The following is a 20,144-nucleotide window of genomic DNA, read 5'->3' as shown; positions in this document are numbered from 1 at the left end:
AGACAACGTTTTCTTCCAAAGCGAATATCTCAGCTTCTGTATGGGATATACCAAAAGTACAACCTGACAATGAAAGTAGAAAATATCATCTTTCTAATGATGTAAAGTAGGTTATCGTAGGTGATCAAACAACGAAGATATGACAATAGTCGCAAATAAAACCCAAATTTTCAGTTTTGCGATTTTAATTATAACGACGAATATCACAGCTTTGGTTGGAAACTTTCCAAAAGCAAAGCCTGACTATGAAAGTAGAAGATTCCATCTTTACAATGATGCAAACTAGGTCGGCGTAGCTGACCAAATAACGGAGATATCGCAATAGTCCCTAATACATCCCATTTATCCATTTTTTGGAAATCACGCTACAGGTCTCAATTTTGATCGGATAGTCACGAAATTATGAGGGTTAATGGGGGTCTCAAAGAGGAAGAAGCCTATTGGTTTTGGCGATGGTCGGATAATATTTAGGGCCGGAATGGGCAAAAAACTTATTTGGATAAAAAGACAACGTTTTTTTCCAAAGCGAATATCTCAGCTTCTATAAGGGGTATACCAAAAGCACAACCTGACAATGAAAGTAGAAAATATCACCTTTCTAATGATGTTAAGCTGGTTCTCGTAGCCGATCAAACAACGAAGATTTCACAATAGTCGCAAATAAAACCCAACTTTTAATTTTTGCGATTTTAATTATAATGACGAATATCACAGCTTTAGTTGGGTACTTTCCAAAAGCAAAGCCTGACTATGAAAGTAGAAGATCCCATCTTTACAATTATGCAAACTAGGTCGGCGTAGGTGACCAAATAACGGAGATATCGCAATAGTCGGTAATACATCCCATATTTAATTTTTTTTGGAAATCACGCTACAGTTCGCAATTTTGATCGGATCGTCACGAAATTTTGCGGGTTAATGGGGGTCTCACAGATAAAAAACACTATTGATTTTGGTGATGGTCGCATAATATTTAGGGGTAGTAATGGGCAAAAAACTTATTTGGATAAAAATACAACGTTTTTTCCAAAGCGAATATCTCAGCTTCTATATGGGGTATACCAAAAACAATATCACCTTTCTAATGATGTAAAGTACGTTCCCGTAGGTGATCAAACAAACAAGATATCACAATAGTCGCAAATAAAACCCAACTTTTAATTTTTGCGATTTTAATAATAATGACGGATTCACACCTTTGGTTGGGGACCATCTAAAAGCAAAGCCTGACTGAGAAAGTAGAAGATCCCATCTTTAAAATTATGCAAATTAGGTTGGCGTAGGTGATAAAATAACAGAGATATCGCAATAGTCGGTAATACATCCCTTTTTTCCACTTTTTGTGCTATCACACTACAGGTCGGAATTTTGATCGGATCATCACGAAATTTTCTCACAGAGATAGAAGCATATTTATGTTGGTGATGTCGATAGAAGTCAAATATAAAATTAAATAATAATTATTTTGGTTCAGTTCGCCTTAAGTCATTTGGAATAAAGGCCAGATAGGAGAAAACTTTCGTATCTCCCTAAAAGAAATGTTTTCGAGTGAAAAGATAATGCACAGAGGTGGTGGTGTAGGGTATCACATAGTCGGCCCCGTACCGACTATAACCTTTTCTCACTTGTTTCATAGTAGGCTGTTTTTTCTAGGGGAGGGTTACTAACCCGACGCCCAAACCCAAGTTTTTAACGTTCTTATGGGTGAACGCGCGGTACATGTTAGCTCACTACCTTTAACGGGTGTTAAAGGCAGTTCCCCAGGTGACACCACGGGGAGGTCAGTGTCCACTTGAGATGAAAGAGGGACCAAGATAAATCCTGGGCTTTGCCATGTTAAAACCGGTCAGGACCGTTCCTTGGTATCTTCCATCCCCTACGTCATCCAGTATTAATATGAGCTGCCAACTAGTGCCAAACTATAAATGGTGAGCCGCAGACTAAAGCTGCCCTAGAATATGGTTTATGTGCATATATTAAGGTATAACTCTGTTATCTGACCGCGTACATTAACATAATTGGCATCAATGGAAATATCAAGACGCCATAATATATATTAACAATTTTACCAATTTTAAGGCAAAAATGTTGGTCTATTTAACCCGCTAAATCGGTTAGTTTTTATGTTGTTTTGGATATTGTTTTGTTTCCCCATGACTATTTTTACATGATAAGATAATCGGTAACTTTGTTCAAGACATTTTGTATTAACAGCACTAAAACAATTCATACCGTATACCTCCTCCTAAGGGGAAAGAAGGGAGAATTCTACGCTCATGGTTTCTAAAAACAATCTTTGTAGCGGCACAAAGCTGTAACAAGCGCATTAGCTTGATATTTACACTGGAAATATTTTTGGTCACTTTCTTCAAACAAGTGGATCCACTGTGCATTGGTTAGGTATTTCAGGTTAAAGTTCAAATGCAATTTTTACAATGGCAATAGTTTTATTTTAGGTTATGTTTTTGAAGACCATAGTCGATAGTTGTTTTTATGGTTGAGAGAAAAATCTTATTTTCGTTTCGCAATTGCATGGTGGGACAAAACCAATAGAAAATGTGCCGAAAATACACATGTGACTTCAAACAAAAGAGGAACACTATTTTTTTTTTCTCTGCGATTCCGATACCTAACGACGGTGCGCCTTAACTAGATTTAAATGAAAGGTGCTTATTTTTTGAAATTTTGCCTGTTAGGGCGAAGATCATTTTTAATGATTTTTATTAATTTTCTCGTTTAGAGTTAAGCTTGATGATCGGAAATTTTTGCAAGTGAAAAAGGAAAGCCAAGGACTCGAACCCACACAGTCACCAAATTACGTTACCTGGTTTCGCTGTTGGTTAAGCAGCTCTTCAGACGTATCGACTGTCGAATGGCTCCTCTGCCCTAGAACTGGTTACACTTGGGAAGTTTTTGCGGATTCTGAAACTACATTGTTTATAGATAAGAATAACTAAAAAAAAGGCCGGAGGGATTTTCAAACAAATCGCGGTCAAAGTTCGAATTTGTGGGGCATTTTAGGTTTTCACGATTTTGCTTGGAAACGGCGAGCCCTATCGTAATTGGACTAAAGAAAATGCTGGAGTTGTGAAAATTCTCCACTACATTGACCTTTATGATATACGATTTTCTCAGGTCCCATATCGATAAGACTTGCCGTATTCATGCAAAAACGTGAAACCCTAGCAAAAAACAAAAATCTAAAAATGTAACCTGAGCTTCTTTATCTCAAAAATGGTACAACCTGGGAACAATTCATTAACGTCAATCCTCTAGAGAATTTTCACAGCTACAACATTTTCTTTAGCTCCATTTCGATAGGACTTGCGGTTTCCAAGCAAAATCGCGAAACTTTAACTTTAACCGCGACTTATTTAATAACCCCTACATTGATTTTTTCTTGTTTTTGGATTTTTCTCATCCAACAACATTGCTGTTCCAGAATCCACAAACACATCCCAGATGTAAGCTGTTTTCACTTAAAGTTAGTTAAGGCGCTCCGTGCATGACATTGTTTTATAAGGAGGCGGGCGATACAGTCAGTCCATTGTCCCAATTTGAACTTCAATATCTCAAAAATGGTAAAACCTAGGAACAAATCCTTAACATCTATCTTATAGAGAATTTTGACTGCTACAACATTTTCTTTAGTCCCATTATGATACGGCTCGTGGTTTCCAAGCAAAATCGTGAAAACCTAAAAAACCCCAAAAAATGTGAACTTTGAACGCGATTTATTTGAATTTTTTTTGTTTTTTGATTTTTCTCATCTATGAACATTGTAGTTTCAGAATACGCAAAAACTTCCCAGGTGTAAGCACCTTTCATTTAAATGTTGTTAAGGCGCACCGTGTAACATAACTGAACAATATTACATATTTTATAGCTGACATAAATAAACGTTCGTTTGTAATTTGATGTTATTCCATGATGTAAATCAAATTTTCGCCACGCATCAAAACTGACTAACAACAACAACTACTACTATCTCTTGTCCGTATCAGCAATAATGGCTACATCAATAATAATAGCAATAATAATAAATTACCATAAATAAATCTAAATCCGATACTTACGTACAAATATGTTGCTCATCAATGTGGCCGGCAAACAAAAGACTATAACCAGAATATCGGCAATCGCCAGATTAACAATAAAATAATTCGTCACTGTGCGCATATTCCTCATGCGTAGGACAACGGCAATGACAAAGCTGTTGCCCACCAAACCCACAAGGAACACAATCACATAGGCAATGCAATATACAATGGTCATGGTCAAGGAATGACGGTACAGGAAATCGAAATCGGATCCTTCCAATTCCCAATAGGCCGACTCATTGTTGGAGCTTTTAATCGATGACGAAATTGTAGCTATGGCGGTGGTAGTTTCATATAAATTCTCCAGGGGATAATTGGAGGCAGCCGATGTAACGGTGGCGGTGGCAGTGGTCATAACGGAGCCCAGTAGTGTATCCATAACTAGGCCGCTATTTGAATCAGCATCGAATGCAATAGCAGCTGCAGTAACTGTAGCTGTGCCAAAGGTTGGCAAAGCTGTGACATCCGCTGATGCCACTGACGACGACGACGATGATGCGGACGCCAACGATGATGTTAGTACAGATGCGGGACTTAGAGATGAACTGTCATTAGTATCTAGAAGTACTTGAATGACGGTAGAATTAACATCGAAACCATAGGCAGCCATGTTATTGCTAATGCTACTCTCACTACTGCTTCCTCCAGCACCGCCAATGTTGTGTGAGAGGTTATTCAACTCAAAGAGTTGATGATTCAAGTTTGCCATTACATTGCCAGAGTCATTTGCTGTTTTGGTTAAATTGAAATCAGCCAAAGCCTCCGAATAATCCATGGTTTTAATTTGTTGTACGGCCGATGTTGTATTGCTGCTGCTGCTTCCGATGCCTATCGTTCTAACTGGTGTATCACTCGATGTGGCTGCCGACTTTGCAGTGGAAGTGGCAGTTGCCGATGCCGTATACAAGGGGTCATAGTAATTACGGCGTATCAAATTCTCCTCGATTTTCTGGGGTTTTCTTCGTAATCGATGTGACGATACCATTTCCCGCTGTCGCTTTGTGCAAAAGCCTTGGATTTGGTAAAGATGTCTTACAGTAATTAATTGCTTACACCATTTTTCAATTAAATCCGTCACTTAGTGTCATCAGCATTCAATTGTGGACATACTATTATTTGCTGCTGTTGTTGTGATTGCAGACACCCGGAAACTCCTATTAAAAATAAATCAAAACATTTGATTAGAATTTATGAAGAAGATTTTGCAAAGGCAGTTGTTGTTGAGGTTGTTGTGTATATTATGGTAATTTTATTTTTCGCTACATGTCCTTTGAGTTGTTCTACCTACACATACACACATCTGATGGGCTAACAAATTTGTTAGAACGCCTCCCAATACAGTACCACGGTCAGATAGAAATTAACATAATTTTGTGATTTGTAAGCAAATTTACTATTTTGTCACAAATCATAAGACACACACACAAAGAGTGGCTACCTTGTCCTTCTTTACATTTGAGAGGGCTTAAGAATTTTCTTGTGTTTTAAAAATGGCGATTTAACAATGAGTTCAAGTGCCACATCACTTCTAAATTTATAAACCACAAGGAACAAATATAATTTGTAGCATAAAAGAAGGATCTTCTTTTAAAATGAAGTCATATTTTTGTGATCAAGTTGGTAGGCCATTCATAAAATTCTTTTGGGAAAATACACGTTTTATCATTATTTCCTTTTTTGTCAAAACATTAAGTGGTTTATTTACTAACGGCCCACGGGAGAGTCTTTCTTTCTCAAATTAACAAAATAAACGTAAAGAAAGATGAGATGGGTATCATTACGAAATCTCACAATTAATCATCAAAACAACTTAAACCTTGACAGTAAAAAAGAAAAATAACCGAATAAATGTATAAAGATAATATTTTTTTGCTATCTTCTGGATTTTCTCACAATTGACTTCTTCTATGTCTCCTAATCTCTGTGCAAACAGAAACATAAAAAGCCAAAATAATGTACAGACTAACTTTTGCTAATGTTGAATTAAAAAATAATTTTCATGCCAACTTTTTAATTACTTATTTTTAAAATAAATATAAAATGTTTAATATAAATTAATTTAAAAACAAGTTAGAGAGCATTAAGTTCGGCCGGACCAAACTTTTTATACCCTCCACCATGAAATACTCTGAGCTAATTTTCTTTCTGTTGCGAAAGTACCTATGCCACAATTTTAGGTGGAAAAGTTACTTGACCACTACACTCAGAGAAAAAAACATGTTTGATCCAACAACATTCCAAGAGCAAAATATATATTGTTAACATATTGTTGGATTCCTTATGTAGTATTGTCAATCCGACAATCGTTATTGTTACACTGGACCATATTATGTGTTCTAAATATAAATATGTATTGTCACTTTGACATTATATCGTTTTGGACCAAACATGTAATTACAATAGTTTTGGTCAGAAGTAATAATATTTATTTTTGCAAATCACAATACTTCTTTTCCAAAATGAACAATAAATATTGTTAAAACTTACAATAGTTTTGGTCAGAAGTAACAATATTTATTGTTAGAATTATAAATTGTTGGATCAAAAATTTATGTTTTTGTTCCAACAAAAGCGAACAATTGTTTTTCTTTGCGTGTAGAAACCCTAAATGCCAAATTATAGCTAATTCGGCCAGAAAATGTAGCTAAAACCGCCATAATACCTGAAATCGAGCTGCGCCGTTATATGTGGGCTTTATATAAGAAACATGGTCCTATGTACATAATTTCTGGTGGAGAAGTTTATTGATATAAATGCCAAATTATAGCTAATTCGGCCAGAACATGTAGCTAAAAATGTCAAAATACCGGAAATCGAGCGGTACCGTTATATGGGGGTTATAAGAAAACGTGGACCTATGTCCATAATTTTTAGTGTCGAAGTTTCTTGGTCCTTCGGAACCCTATATATACTATATAGGGTGGCGAATGATTATTTCGACGAGTTACGGAATGACAAACTTAACTAAAACAAGTAAAAAAGTATCAGTCAGCTTTGCCGACAGAGATATACCCTCAGCCACCGACGTAGCCATAGGATATTAGCTTATGTTACACATTTTTTTAATTTTGAGTAAAATGTTAAACTGTTTTAAATTTTTCAAGAAATATGTAAAGTATTTGGAGGAAGTATTACAAAGAAATATTTAACTACATTGGTATACATTATTGTCCAACATATTGGAAAGTATAAAAATAAGAAACAAGTTAGGCTATTTGAGCAATTTTCTGCATAGTTGTTGTTAAGTTTTAAGGTGTTGTTTAAGCGTTTAATCGTAATTTTAGGCTGACTGTAAGTGCTATTGAGTTCAGAACAAGACGTTTATTTGTATTTATTGAACGTTTGCAGCATATTACGTCCAATACTTTGGCTTAAAAAACAACATCTGGAAAAAAAATCTTCCGATCTTTTGCTTTTGAAATGTTTGAAACGAGCAATAAAAGATAAAATCGTTGCTTAATCTTTGTGGTTTTAAATTTTTGTATAGAGTCTCTAACACGCTTTTGTAATGAACTATTTTGAACATCATAACAATTACAAATTCTTTATTATGTTTGAAATTTGCAAAAAAACTATATCAACCATTTTTTATGATATAATTTCTGTTCCAACGCAGTGTCGTCCGTTGAGATTATTTGATACTGGTCTCTTGCTACACATTAGTAAATGTCTATTGTATAAAGAATGATTTTTCTGTCGTATTTTTATGTTTTGTTCGTCCTTTCGAATGTTAATAAAATCAAGGTTATTGAGATTGAGGCCAATGTTTATATTTTATTTATTGCATATCATTTCCAATATTTCGAAATTGAATTTGATCTTCAGGGATTTTTCTGTCGGTTACTCTATGAAATGTATTTTGGGAAGTACTTTCAATAGATGCACATTTGTAGAAATGTTAATTCTTCGGCAAAGGACTTTGTGACGACAAACGAAATAAAAAAACTAATCGGAAACAGATTATTCTTCGTCAAAATCTCAACAAGTATCAGTCGACTTTGCGGACAGGAATATACCCTGAGCCTGTGTGAACTGAAACTTTCATCTATGGACAGATAGAAAAGCGGCTACACAACCAAAATCCTTTAACACAAAGCTATGTATTAGGCGATTTTCAGAATTGTGTACAAATTTTTGGACGTATGAACTTGCCAACAAAATATGGATTTTATCATTGATGACAAGTGTTGCGGAGGAGGTACCTGTAGAAATGGACCGGACCGACAAGTTAATTTTGGAAGTAGATCTCCCACCAGTCTTTTTAGTTCGTCACAGTACAATTGTTAGCTTTTTTTAAGAAATATGGACTTGCCCACGAAAAACATAATGCCGCTCTAAACACAAGGAATACCATCAGTAAAAATTTCTAAGGATCTTCGAACAGACGTTAAACTGCATTAAACATCTATTTTGAAGGTTTGTGAGGGATGTACGCAGTATGGTCCAATTTCGAGCTAAATCTAAGTCTGGACAAAATATTACTAAATCCAAAGTTTGGACCAAATCTGTTGCTCCGTTCAAGAAAAATCGCATCTTCGAACTTTATATAAGGCTCGCAGAAATATTGTGATAAACAAAGTTTGGACCAACGCAGTATCCGGTTCGAACGTTGTCGTGCGCACCAGCCACTACACATGATGGCCGTAGGTTTTCTTTACAGCTTTCGGGACATTTTCTCTGGAAGTATGGACTTGCCCCTGAAAAAACTATAGTTCTATAGTAATAGGGGCACCGAGAACACTTGTTGCAAAAAAGCAAAGCCTTTCCAGAGAGGTATTTTTATTTATTCATTTATTTATTTCATATTTCTACTTATAACTAAATTATTACCATAAAGGAAGTGAAGCTATGACTACTGAGGTCTTAAGATTACACAGATATATTTACTAATTATTCAGAGAGGTCTTAAACTGCACTTCTCTGAAAATTTTTGAAATACTCTGTGGAAGGTTACCGAAAGAGTGCATCGATAGTCGATCGAAATTGATCAACATGTTGACAAAATATCACGAAGGCCAAATTTTGGACCGAATCGGTTGATCTGTTCGAGAATTACGTGTTCTCCAGGCAGCCACACAGACGGACGAACATATCTAAGTCGACTCCAAGTTTTCTGAAATAGATTTCTTTCAAAAACACTTTGGCCCTAAAACCATTAATTCAGATGAGAACTAAAGGTTGAGAGTATAAAAAATGTAGATTGGGAAAATTGGGTTTGTGGATGTTTGCTAAAAGAATGTATACATGTATAGAACTTGGAGTGGGCGCCAGAATTTCATTTTAAAAGAATTCAAGACTGGTTGTCAGAGTTTTCATAGTTCCTGATCAATATATGAGAAGATCCACGATAGGAAACCGGAATTTCTATAAGAGAAGTTCGACGATTGGACGCCGAAATTAGTCTATTGACAGATGCACGATTGGGCGACAGAATTTGTCATTTACATAATCGCGATTGGATGCTAGAATTTCATCATGGATAGACTCACTATTGCTCAGCATTATTTCTCTATCAAGAAAACCACTATCGGCCTTCTTTGTGATAAGATCTACGATTGGACACCAAAATATGTTTGGGGAATAACTACAATTTCTTTATGACAATAACAACGATTGGACAGCTGACACCAATTGAAAAATTGAGCATATTCTGGCACCGCAGCGAGATGAGATAAAAAAGAAGACACGCGCCTCGTCGTTTTTTCCTTCTAAATTCTACCTGTAAATATGAAAAATACTAGTGGATAACGCCATGATATCCAACGTTCCCTCTGCGTAAATCAATTCTCTACTAATCCCATTTTCGTTTCATAATGAAATTGGAGTGGAAAATTGAAGCCGTGATTTTGAAATTTTGTGAAGTAGGAATCAAAGGAAATGTCCTCAACATTCCATGTTTTCTGATAATATATTCTTTCTTCACTGAATTACATAACATTCACTGTAGTTGTGAGTTATTTGGTAAATGATACACCCAAAAATTTATGCGATTATTAATATATCCATAGTTTTGAACATATTACTATATTGTCAAAAATATTCTGAAAACAAGGGTAAATTGGTCAAGAAGTCTTACGTCATTTTAATTAAAAAATAGCAACGCAAATTTTTTCATCGGTAATATATGTCTAAAAAAAGGTTTACATCATTGCTAAATAAGAAATTTTCGCTAACATGAACATTCAAAATTTTTGTCATGTGGGCCCCCCCCCCGAAATGAAATCCTGGATACGTCCCTGCCCTCAGCCTGTGTATAATGAAACAATTTTTTCTCAAAAAACGTATGAATTTGAAAAATGTTGGGTGTATGAACCGACAAAAATATTGATTAGGATTAAATATCAAAAGTTTTGCGGAGGAGATACTTAAAGGAATGGATCGACATTGACTATTATGGAAGTGGATATCCAGCCACTACATATGGTGCCATAGGGGGTTTTTACAACCTTCGAGCTGTTTGTTCAAGAAATATGGACTTGCCCCTGAAAAAATGTTACCATTGTAATTGCAAATTGCTTCAACAAAAATCAAAGTGATTCGATTGCAGGTCTTAAAGTGAACTTATCCGAAATTTTTGTGGGATGTACCGGATAGAGTAGACAAATATAGTCCATATTTGAACCTGATCAATATCTGGTAGATATATTAGGATGTGTAAAGTATGGACCAGTTCGGCCACTCCCTTCAAGAGTTACCGTACGAACAAATTTTCCGAACATTTTTGAACTTTTGTGGGGGAGGTACCTGAAGGAATGGATCGATATGGCTTATCTTCAAATTTAAACTATGTTTGGAAATAATATTACTAAGGCCAAATTTTGGACCGAATCGGCAGATCCGTTCGAGAGTTATCTTGCGCTCCAACCACATCAAACGGTGTCATTGGGTTTTTTTTTGCAACTTTCAGGCTATTTACTCAGGAAGTGTGGACTTGCCCCTGATGGAGCTTGTACCGTCGTATGGGGGTAGTGAATACAAGTTGCTTAAACAAAAATCAAAGCGATTCGAGAGCTGGTCCTAAACTGAACTTATCCCAAATTTTGTGTGGGAGATACCCGAAGGAGTGGACCGATTGAGTCCATATTGGAACCTCTTCTAAGTCCGGTAGACATTTCACAATTAGCAAAGTATGGACGAAATCGGTTACTCCCTTCAAGAGTTATCGTACGTACAAATTTTCCGATCATTTTCGAACTTTTGTGGGGGAGGTACCGGAAGGAGTGGACCGATATAACCCATCTTCGAACTTAAACTAAGTTGGGACAAAATATTACGGAAGCCAAATTTTGGACCGAATCTGTTGATACGTTCGAGAGTTATTGTGCGCTCCAGACAGACAGACGGACGGACATTGCTCAATCGACTCAAAATTGTCTGAAACACATTTCGTCCAAACATACTTGGACTCTAAAACCATTATTTCGATGAGGCACATTTTGCCCGTATGAAAGTGTATATACCCTCGTTAGCATAATTGCTGAGGGTATAAAAATAAAGACCCGAGCTCAAGAACAAATGTGACTGGTGAATTCATTTAAAAGGTAATTCAACAGAAAACGTTTAAAAACTCTCGTAGGCGCATATGCAGATAAAAATAAAATATTTTTCTACAGAAATTATGAATTTGGAAGATTTTTAGAATTAGTTGCAGAAATTTGTTGCGGAAGTTACGGAAAAGTTACCATTTTGGAAGTGGATTTTATTTTGGAAATCATTCCTTTCGATAGATATGGCGCCCACCAGTCATTTCAGTTGGCCACCATACACCATACAATTTAGAGCTTTTGAACAAATGCCCTTGAAAAACATGTTATCGCTGTAAACGGGATCACATGGAGTACCTTCTGTAAAATTTTCAAAGGGTCCTCGAACAGTCCTCACGGTGCTCTTGAACCGACTTTAAATAGAAGGTGCTTACAACTGGGAAGTTTTTGCGGATTCTCATAGATGAAAAAATAAAATAATCGCCAAATTTTTTAATAAATCGCGATCAAAGTTCATTTTTTTTTCAGTTTTTTTAGGTTTTCACGATTTTGCTGGAAAATCGCAAGTCCTATCAAAATGGAACTAGAGAACATGTTATAGCATCGAAAGTTTTCTACATGATTGTCCTTTACGATGTTTTCGTTGGTTTTACCATTTTTGAGATATAGAAGTTGAAATTTTGACAATTTACTGACTGTATCGTCTCCTTATAAAACAAGGGCATGGCTGCAATTTCCCAGCTTAAACTTATATATCTCAAAAATGGTATAACCTAGGAAACAATTACGAAAACCAATTTTGTAGAGAATTTTCTTTAGCCCCCCGATAGGATTTGCGATTCCTAACCAAAAAACATGTGAAATTTAAACGCGATTTATTTGGAAATCCCTCCAGCGATTTTTTCTTGTATTTGGACTTTTCTCATCTATTAACATTGCTGTTTCAGAATCCGCAAACACTTCCTTCCATTATTTGGTTCAAGAGCACCGTGACCTTAAACTGCACTCAAACAAAAATGTTGAACTTTTGAGTTCAAGGGTGGATCGATATGGCCCATTTTTAGGCTATTAACGTTATATACACCTTAATACGATGAAAATGTGCCTCATTGAAATAATAATAGTTTTAGACCCCAAATATATTTGGACGAAATCCATTTTAAACAATTTGGAGTCGATTTAGTCATGAACGGATCAACCGATTTGGTCTAAAATTTGGGCCATATCGGTCGAATCCTACGGTTACCTCCCTCACAAAAGTTCAAACTTTTTTCGTTAAAATGGTGCACAAGATAATTCTGGAAGAGAGAATCCGATTTAGTTCAAACTTTGCACATCGTATTATTTCTTTCAGACAGACATCAGTTTCGAATGTGGGCAAAATTTTTAAAATTTTGGCTTCAGTGAAGTTTAGGAACACTTCTCGGATCGTCATGAATGTTGTACTCGCGGCCCCTTTTCCGACGATACTTTTTTCGGGGGCAAGTGCATATCTCCTGAGATGTATCAAAAGCTTACGAATTGAGTATGCGATTTGGCCGAAACATTGCACAGCGTAAAATGTTTTCCAAACGTACATCAAGTTCCAGAAAGGTCTCATAAATGTTTACGATTTTTGCTTACGTGCAGATTAAGGGTTGTTCGAGGATAGTTAGTAAATTAACGAAAGTACTTCTTTTTTTATTATTTTAAAGTTTTGCCTTTTTAGGGCGAAGATCATTATTTGTGGGATTTTTAATTAATTTAATCGAGTTATATGACATAAGGAGATTCTATTAAAAAAATCATTCGCTAGATATCAACCGCTTGCGACGATCGATTCCTTAACTGGTTAGGTTAACATCATCAGGCATATTAGATGTTGTTGCTAGGCAATTTTCGCTATTTGGAGCCCCTATTTATACGTATAACATTGCAAATTTGTATTTGTGAATTTAAATTGAAGCTTTTAATTTCCAAAGGCGATTTCCCCTACTTGTTGTCCGGTTTACATCTATATACTGTATGCACTGTAAATCCATTCGGACCAACCAAAGTGACTGATATTGGTCCAACCTTTCCGCATCGTAATATTTCTGTCACACTTTAAACATGTTAGAATATGGACTGTATCGGCCCACGGATACCCCCAGCACAAAATTTCAAAATTTTTCGCAAGAGTGCAGTTTAAAGACATGTCTAGGATCGTCCCGAAATTTATGCAACAATTACAGTCCGGTCAAAGTAGACATGCGTATAAGAGGGAAGTAGCAAAAATTCCCTTAAAGCTGAATTTTGGGGAAGAGCTAGGGTTTGTTATTAGAAGTATCGATCCCAAAAGAAGCTGTTTGGGGTCAAAGGTAATATTTGGAAGTCTTAATCAGTTTTTTGGACTTTTCTCAAAACCGGAAGGACTTATCAAAAACTGACCAAAGTAAAAGTTGTAGATTTAAAAACTGTCTTCTTTTAATTAGGTGTTACCGTTCTCGAGACATCGCGGTCTAAGTGTCAATTTACACATATGTTGAAATAAACCGCGTAAATACATTATGAGAGCAATCGGTTAAATTAACCACATGTGATATTTATTTCTATAAGCATTCAAACGATACCCACTTTGTAGTAATCGGTTTAGTAGAACCGAGTCTTTTCCGGTTTCTGAATGTGGACATTCGAGTCATATAACCGGATCCACCTGCCATGAAAATTATAAATTTCCATAATCAGGGCATTAAACCCTACATCTGGACAAAAATTCAAAAAAATAAAAAATTAAAAAAATCGGACAGTTTTCGGGCTTTCGATTACACACGTGGTTATTCTGGCATAAAATGAATATTACATGGACTAATTCCACTAAACACTTTCCGATTTTGTTGGTTTTTTAAAAGATAGGTATAATTGTGCTCTTCATGTGAGATAGATGCGATTACCTCGATTATTTTAGACGGTTCGTCTGAATGTGTGTAACTTCATATCTCTTTATCATAGCGTGATAGTTTATACATAAGATTACATAAAACGATTTTTCAAATTTAAATTTATCAGAATTATGGGCATTTTTTTGAAGTCAAGGTAAGCAGATATATAATTAAAAATAAACTTTAGAGCAGCTTTCGGCAAAAAGGGGCACACGTGCCCTTGATGAGAATAACAACCATTCAGACTTCGTTCAGAAGTCAATGAAGAAGGTTCTGCTGTCGCTTTTTTAATGATTTTTAATTTTAGCAATGCATTGACGTACACGCTGTTTGTGGAGAGGGCGAGAGAGAGTCGTATGCGTGAGACCGCAAACAATGCGTTTGTAGTAGTGCCGATACCTGCTTTAGAGACACATGAGATATCCAAAGCGCTTTCTAAATAAATCGCGATTCAAGTTAAAATTTTTAGAGGTTTTTTAGGTTTTCACGATTTTGCTTGGAAACCGAAAGTCGTATCAAAATGTTGTAGCTATGAAAATTCTCTACAGGATTGACATTTATGATAGTTTCTTAGGTTTTACCGTTATTGAGATATAGAAGTTCAAATTGGGACAATGCATTGACTGTATCGTCTCCTTATAAAACATTGTCATGACTGCAATTTCCCAACTTTAACTTATATATCTCGAAAATGGTCTTACGGTTTCAAAGCAAAATGGCGAAAACCTAAAAATGTGAATTTTGACCGCGATTTATTTAAAAATCCCTCCAGCGAGTTTTTCTTGTTTTTGCATTTTTTTCTCACTTATGAACATTGCTGTTTTAAAATCCGCAAAAACTTCGCAAGTGTGAGCGATTTTCACTTAATGTTAGTTAAGGCGCACCATGTATGAACTTGTTTTATAAGGTAGCGATACAGTCAATGCATTGTCCCAATTTGAACTTCAATATCATAATAACGGTAAGACCTACGAAATTATCATAAAGGTCAATCTTGTAGAGAATTTTCATAGCTTCAACATTTTATTTAGCCCCGTTTCGATAAGACTTGTGGTTTCCAAGATAACTCGTGAAGCCCTAAAAAACCCCTAAAAATGTCAATTTCAATCGCGATTTATTTAAAAAGCGCTTCGGCGATTTTTTTGTTTTTTGATTTTTCTCATCTATGAAAGTTGTAGTTTCAGAATCAGCAAAAACTTCCCAGGTGTAAGCACCTTCCATTTTAAGTTGCTTCAAGAGCACCGTGTATATCAATGGAATGAACGTTATATTAGTGATTAATAGGCAAAATTTCATTCATTCGTGCTACAGGAAATCATTTTCAGTCATAACCCTAATGTGCATACTCCCCTTATACTCACTCGTATGTGCATATAAATGATGTGCCTTTTAGAAACACGGTGTAATGAACCATTGTGCAATGGTAAGCACGTTAGGATTGCACTCATAAGGTCTGCCGTTCTATTCTTATCATCGATCATACTTTCCAACGGAGGCAAAATACACCCTAGACCTGTCCAATAAGAGTTCTTTTTTTTTCCATACTAATTTGTATGGGACCAAATATGAAAAGTGACGAAAATTCTCTATGAAATAAACTGTGCCCAATTCATTGTTGTGGCTACAACTCGATTTCTACAAACAAAATGGTTTTTCTTTTTTTGGGTCACCCTAATGTTTACACATTAATACAACTATTTGCGAATGCACAATGCTCGAAAATTGCATTTAATTGCATAAACATAATACAACAAAAAAAGACTAATTATTTTAATCGCACAAAATAATGCTGGACAGCTTATTAGGAACAAATCATTGTAATTACACTGTTTTAAGATTAATATTGAACTTTTCCTGATTCCCTTCGTGGGTAATAGTGTGGGAAAAAATATACACCGAATTTCCCTAAGAAGAAAATATGCGCATAAAATTTGGTGAGAAAAATAAGAAGATTTCGAACCTGTATAGTGTATTGAGCCGCGCGATTTGGATTGTGTTTCCGTGCCTAACCATCCAATAAAAAAAACCTTTCTACCTATTTGATTTTCAGTGTTATGTAGAAGTTTTTAATGTTGGTATTTTTCGCTATTCATTATTCGTCAAAATCTATTTTTAACCCAGATATGCCCATTGCTTGATCGTGATAATTTTAAAAGTATTTTTATATTATTTTAGAAGCAAATGTGAAATAATAACAGTATGTTTATATGTTTTTTAAAAATTTTTTGAAAAAAGTGGTTTTTGAGGCCACTTTTGGACACAGGGTTTTATCATATAACTGGGAGTTATGGGACACAAAACATTTGACATATAGTCCAAAGACACCTTTTAGGCATCTAGTTAACGTTTTTTCGTAGTAGGCTCCACATCGTGTATGTTTTCGTTATAAAATTACCCAATAATTAATCGGTCATAACGCAAATCATTGTAAAAACTAAGCGATCGGTGGCAACTTCGATGAACTAGACCTCAAAACTCAAAAATAGTAGCTCAAAATAATGGAATCACATAATATCCCAAGAGCTACAGATGTGTACTGAGTATATCACCAAAATAAACGGTACTTTGATAAACATAACATATCAAATTAGCAAGAATTTTGTGTGTCCTATATATAGGACGCTGGGCATATCTGGGTTAATGCTCCCCCAATCGCTATTGTCTTTGTGCTGCAATACCATTTTCTCCTGTTGCCATGTTTTTGTTTAGCATTTCCTCCAATTTGCTAAGCTGGAGGCTTTTGATTCAAATCCACGTATTTTACGGACGTAACCAATTACATTTCCGCTACATAAATTATGCCTTTGTATGTATGCTTCATCCCAAGTATACCGCTCGGTATTTGTTTGTTTCGATTATTTTATTTAAATCCTTAAATTTTTCTATTGTGGAACAGAACTTCGTTGATGTGATACCATTTTATTTTTTTGTTCACGGTTACTATTATTTGTGTCTATTAAAGGGCTTATCCTCTTCTTCCAAATGCAGGTGTGAACATTTTCATTGGTTATCCTGCCCTGTGCCATAACTGTTTTTCTTTTTTATCTTCAAAGACATGTGCTTCTGACGTTCGCAATGGAAAATATCTACTAATTCCGTATCAGTAAAATACCCAAAATTGTTTTAATGTAAATTTAATGTTTTTTGGTTCTCTCTTTGCCCCTCTTAAACCCCAATAACAATAACAAAAGGTAACTTGTAATAATGCCTCATAGAGTTTCATTGTACTGTGGCAGCTTGCTCGAAGAACTTTCAGTGTAATCCATAGCATAAAATAAATATTTCTTTAATAATGGAAGATTGAAAATAAAGGATTTCATTTAACGAAGCAATAACACATTTTATGGGCAGATTTTTCCTATTTCCCTGTCAAGAAAAACAATATGGGTTTTATTGGAGGCAAGTGGTGGAATGGAAGGCAAAACCCTGTCACCGCATAAAAGTTTTATTTTCTAAACTATGGTTAAGGCAATGTTCGATAAATTGTATCCTACAACTTCAATAGTAAAAGGGGATTTGTTGAATTGGCATAAAGTTTGACATGAAAAATGGCATTAAAATCTCAATGCTGAACAGCAAAACCAAGGAACAAACATCAAACTGTCCGCCCGTTTGCATGGTACAATTCTCCATATTGATGTTAGTGGAAATAACTTCGTTTTTCGGGGGATCAACAAACTTTTCGCCTCACAAATCAAAGTTCAAAAAATGTGTTTTTGTTTTATTCGATTGTTTGCAGTGTCTTAAATCTTAATCGCTATAATGCTCATAAAAGGTCCATATCAATTTATTTTCCTTTCACAAACAATAAAATGTCAACAAGTTGACATAGAAACTATACTTCCAATAACAAAATGAAGTAGATGTAGAATTTTATATTGTCGTTAATAAATTAGTTATGAATAAAATGCAAAGTATTTTGTACGCCTCCATATATTGCTTTTGTTAATAGCCGTGTTAAGGAAATTTCCAACAAAGAAAAATAGTTTTTTATTTGGTTATAAATTTCGAACTGAATTCATTGACATTGTCGAAAACGTATGAATGTACATACATATGTATGTGTTTACCTACACGATTTGAACTCTTTGTGCTCTGCAGCATCTCGGTACGTTAATGGCAACCCGTTGTGAAAACTGCGATAGTGTCGACAGTTTGACAAAAAAAAGTTCGATGTTGAAAACATCTGTCAATTCAAAATTGTTGTTTTTTTCTTGAAACGAAGCAATTCATCACAAATGTGATATGATGAAATGGTTTCTAATAAAGAAGAAATTTAGATTTGATGGACTATTCTGGATGAAAGCTATGCTGGCTGCAATGGATGCACGTGTAGTGTTCCAACATAACCAACGAAATCAAATTCTCATCATTGAGAAAATATAGCACAAGCAAAAAAAATACTACACACAATACACCAATCTCGGTTAGAAAATTTGACAAGAACCCTCGAAATACATACAAGTCTGTAGAAAAATGTGACTAAAATCTAAAATTTTAAATCGAGTGTACTCTTAAATGGGGGACATATCAAAACGTTGAACTGTACTCTCCGATTTTGCAAGGGATTCTTTGTACCTTTTATAGTGTAATAGTTTGCCAGCTTTACTCTATTGGGGCTATATGAAACGTGGACATATACCGAAAATTTTCCTATGAAAAGTTGCATACCCCCAACGAAGACTACATTCCCAATTTCACACATTTCGGTTGAATAGTAAGGCCATAACCTTCAAAATACTGAAAATTAGAGTTGTGCCAAAGGAACTATATGGAACTATCTCGTTCACTTCGCAGTTCCAATGGCCCACATTTTTTCTTTGAACAAACTGCGTATACTTAATATCACACGTTATATTTCATGATGTTACTCATACGTTTTGGAACTAGTACAAGGAACTAGGAACTAGATCGCCCAACTCTACTGAAAATCAGGTGGTACCGTTCTATGGGCCGACAAATTTCTGCTGAAAGTTTTGTACCTCAAACGAAGACTAAATACTACATTCCAGCTATTTCAGTGCGATATTGAGGACACAACCTTGCTGCCATTTCGGTTGGAGATTGAGGCCACAACCTTCGAAATACCGAAAATCGGGAGATACCCCTCTATGGGATCTATATGAAGACGTGGAAAGTTTTGTACCACTAACGATGACTAACTACCAAATTGCTGTCATTTCCGAAAATACCGAAAATCGAGAGGTACCCTTTAACGTGGATCTATACTGATATTTCTCTTCTGAAATATTCTATACCCCCATCGAAGAGAAAATACCAAATTTCATTCAATTCGGTTTTATAATGACACTGAAACTTTCAATATACTGAAAATCGGGGAGGTTCCGTTCTATGGGGGCTATATAAAGACGTTGACCTATACCGACAGTTTATGGGTGGGCAGTTTTATATCCCTAACGAAGAATAACTTCCAAATTACAGCCATTTCGGTTGCAGAATGAAGTCCGAAAATTCTACCAAAGAGTGAAGCATCAAACTGATGGCTTTGGTATGGGCACCTCCTCCTGTAGAGACTAGCAAGGTAATTTGGTAACTGATACAGAAAGTGTGCTCAGGATTTGGAAAGAGCATTTTTCAATCCTGTTGGTATCCAGCGAAGACGGCGAAGATACCACAGATCAAATCCCAGAAGATGGTAT

General features: G+C 35.5%; 1 protein-coding gene across 1 annotated transcript in view; it reads right to left on the bottom strand.

The window, feature by feature from the left end:
- SIFaR (SIFamide receptor) overlaps positions 1-20,144 on the bottom strand; it is a 129,917-nt gene that overhangs the window by 89,048 nt on the left and 20,725 nt on the right. The window contains exon 2 of the mRNA XM_073963371.1: positions 4,077-5,254. Coding sequence (XP_073819472.1) covers positions 4,077-5,085 — 1,009 coding nt within the window. The 5' untranslated portion in view covers positions 5,086-5,254. The remainder of the gene's footprint in view (positions 1-4,076; positions 5,255-20,144) is intronic.

The sequence above is a fragment of the Musca autumnalis genome, unplaced genomic scaffold (genome assembly GCF_047663935.1).
Source record: "Musca autumnalis isolate F117 unplaced genomic scaffold, ASM4766393v1 scaffold_1, whole genome shotgun sequence".
Taxonomy (NCBI): domain Eukaryota; kingdom Metazoa; phylum Arthropoda; class Insecta; order Diptera; family Muscidae; genus Musca; species Musca autumnalis.
Note: the sequence above shows the minus strand (reverse complement) of the source record. Positions and strands in the feature narration are given on the sequence as shown.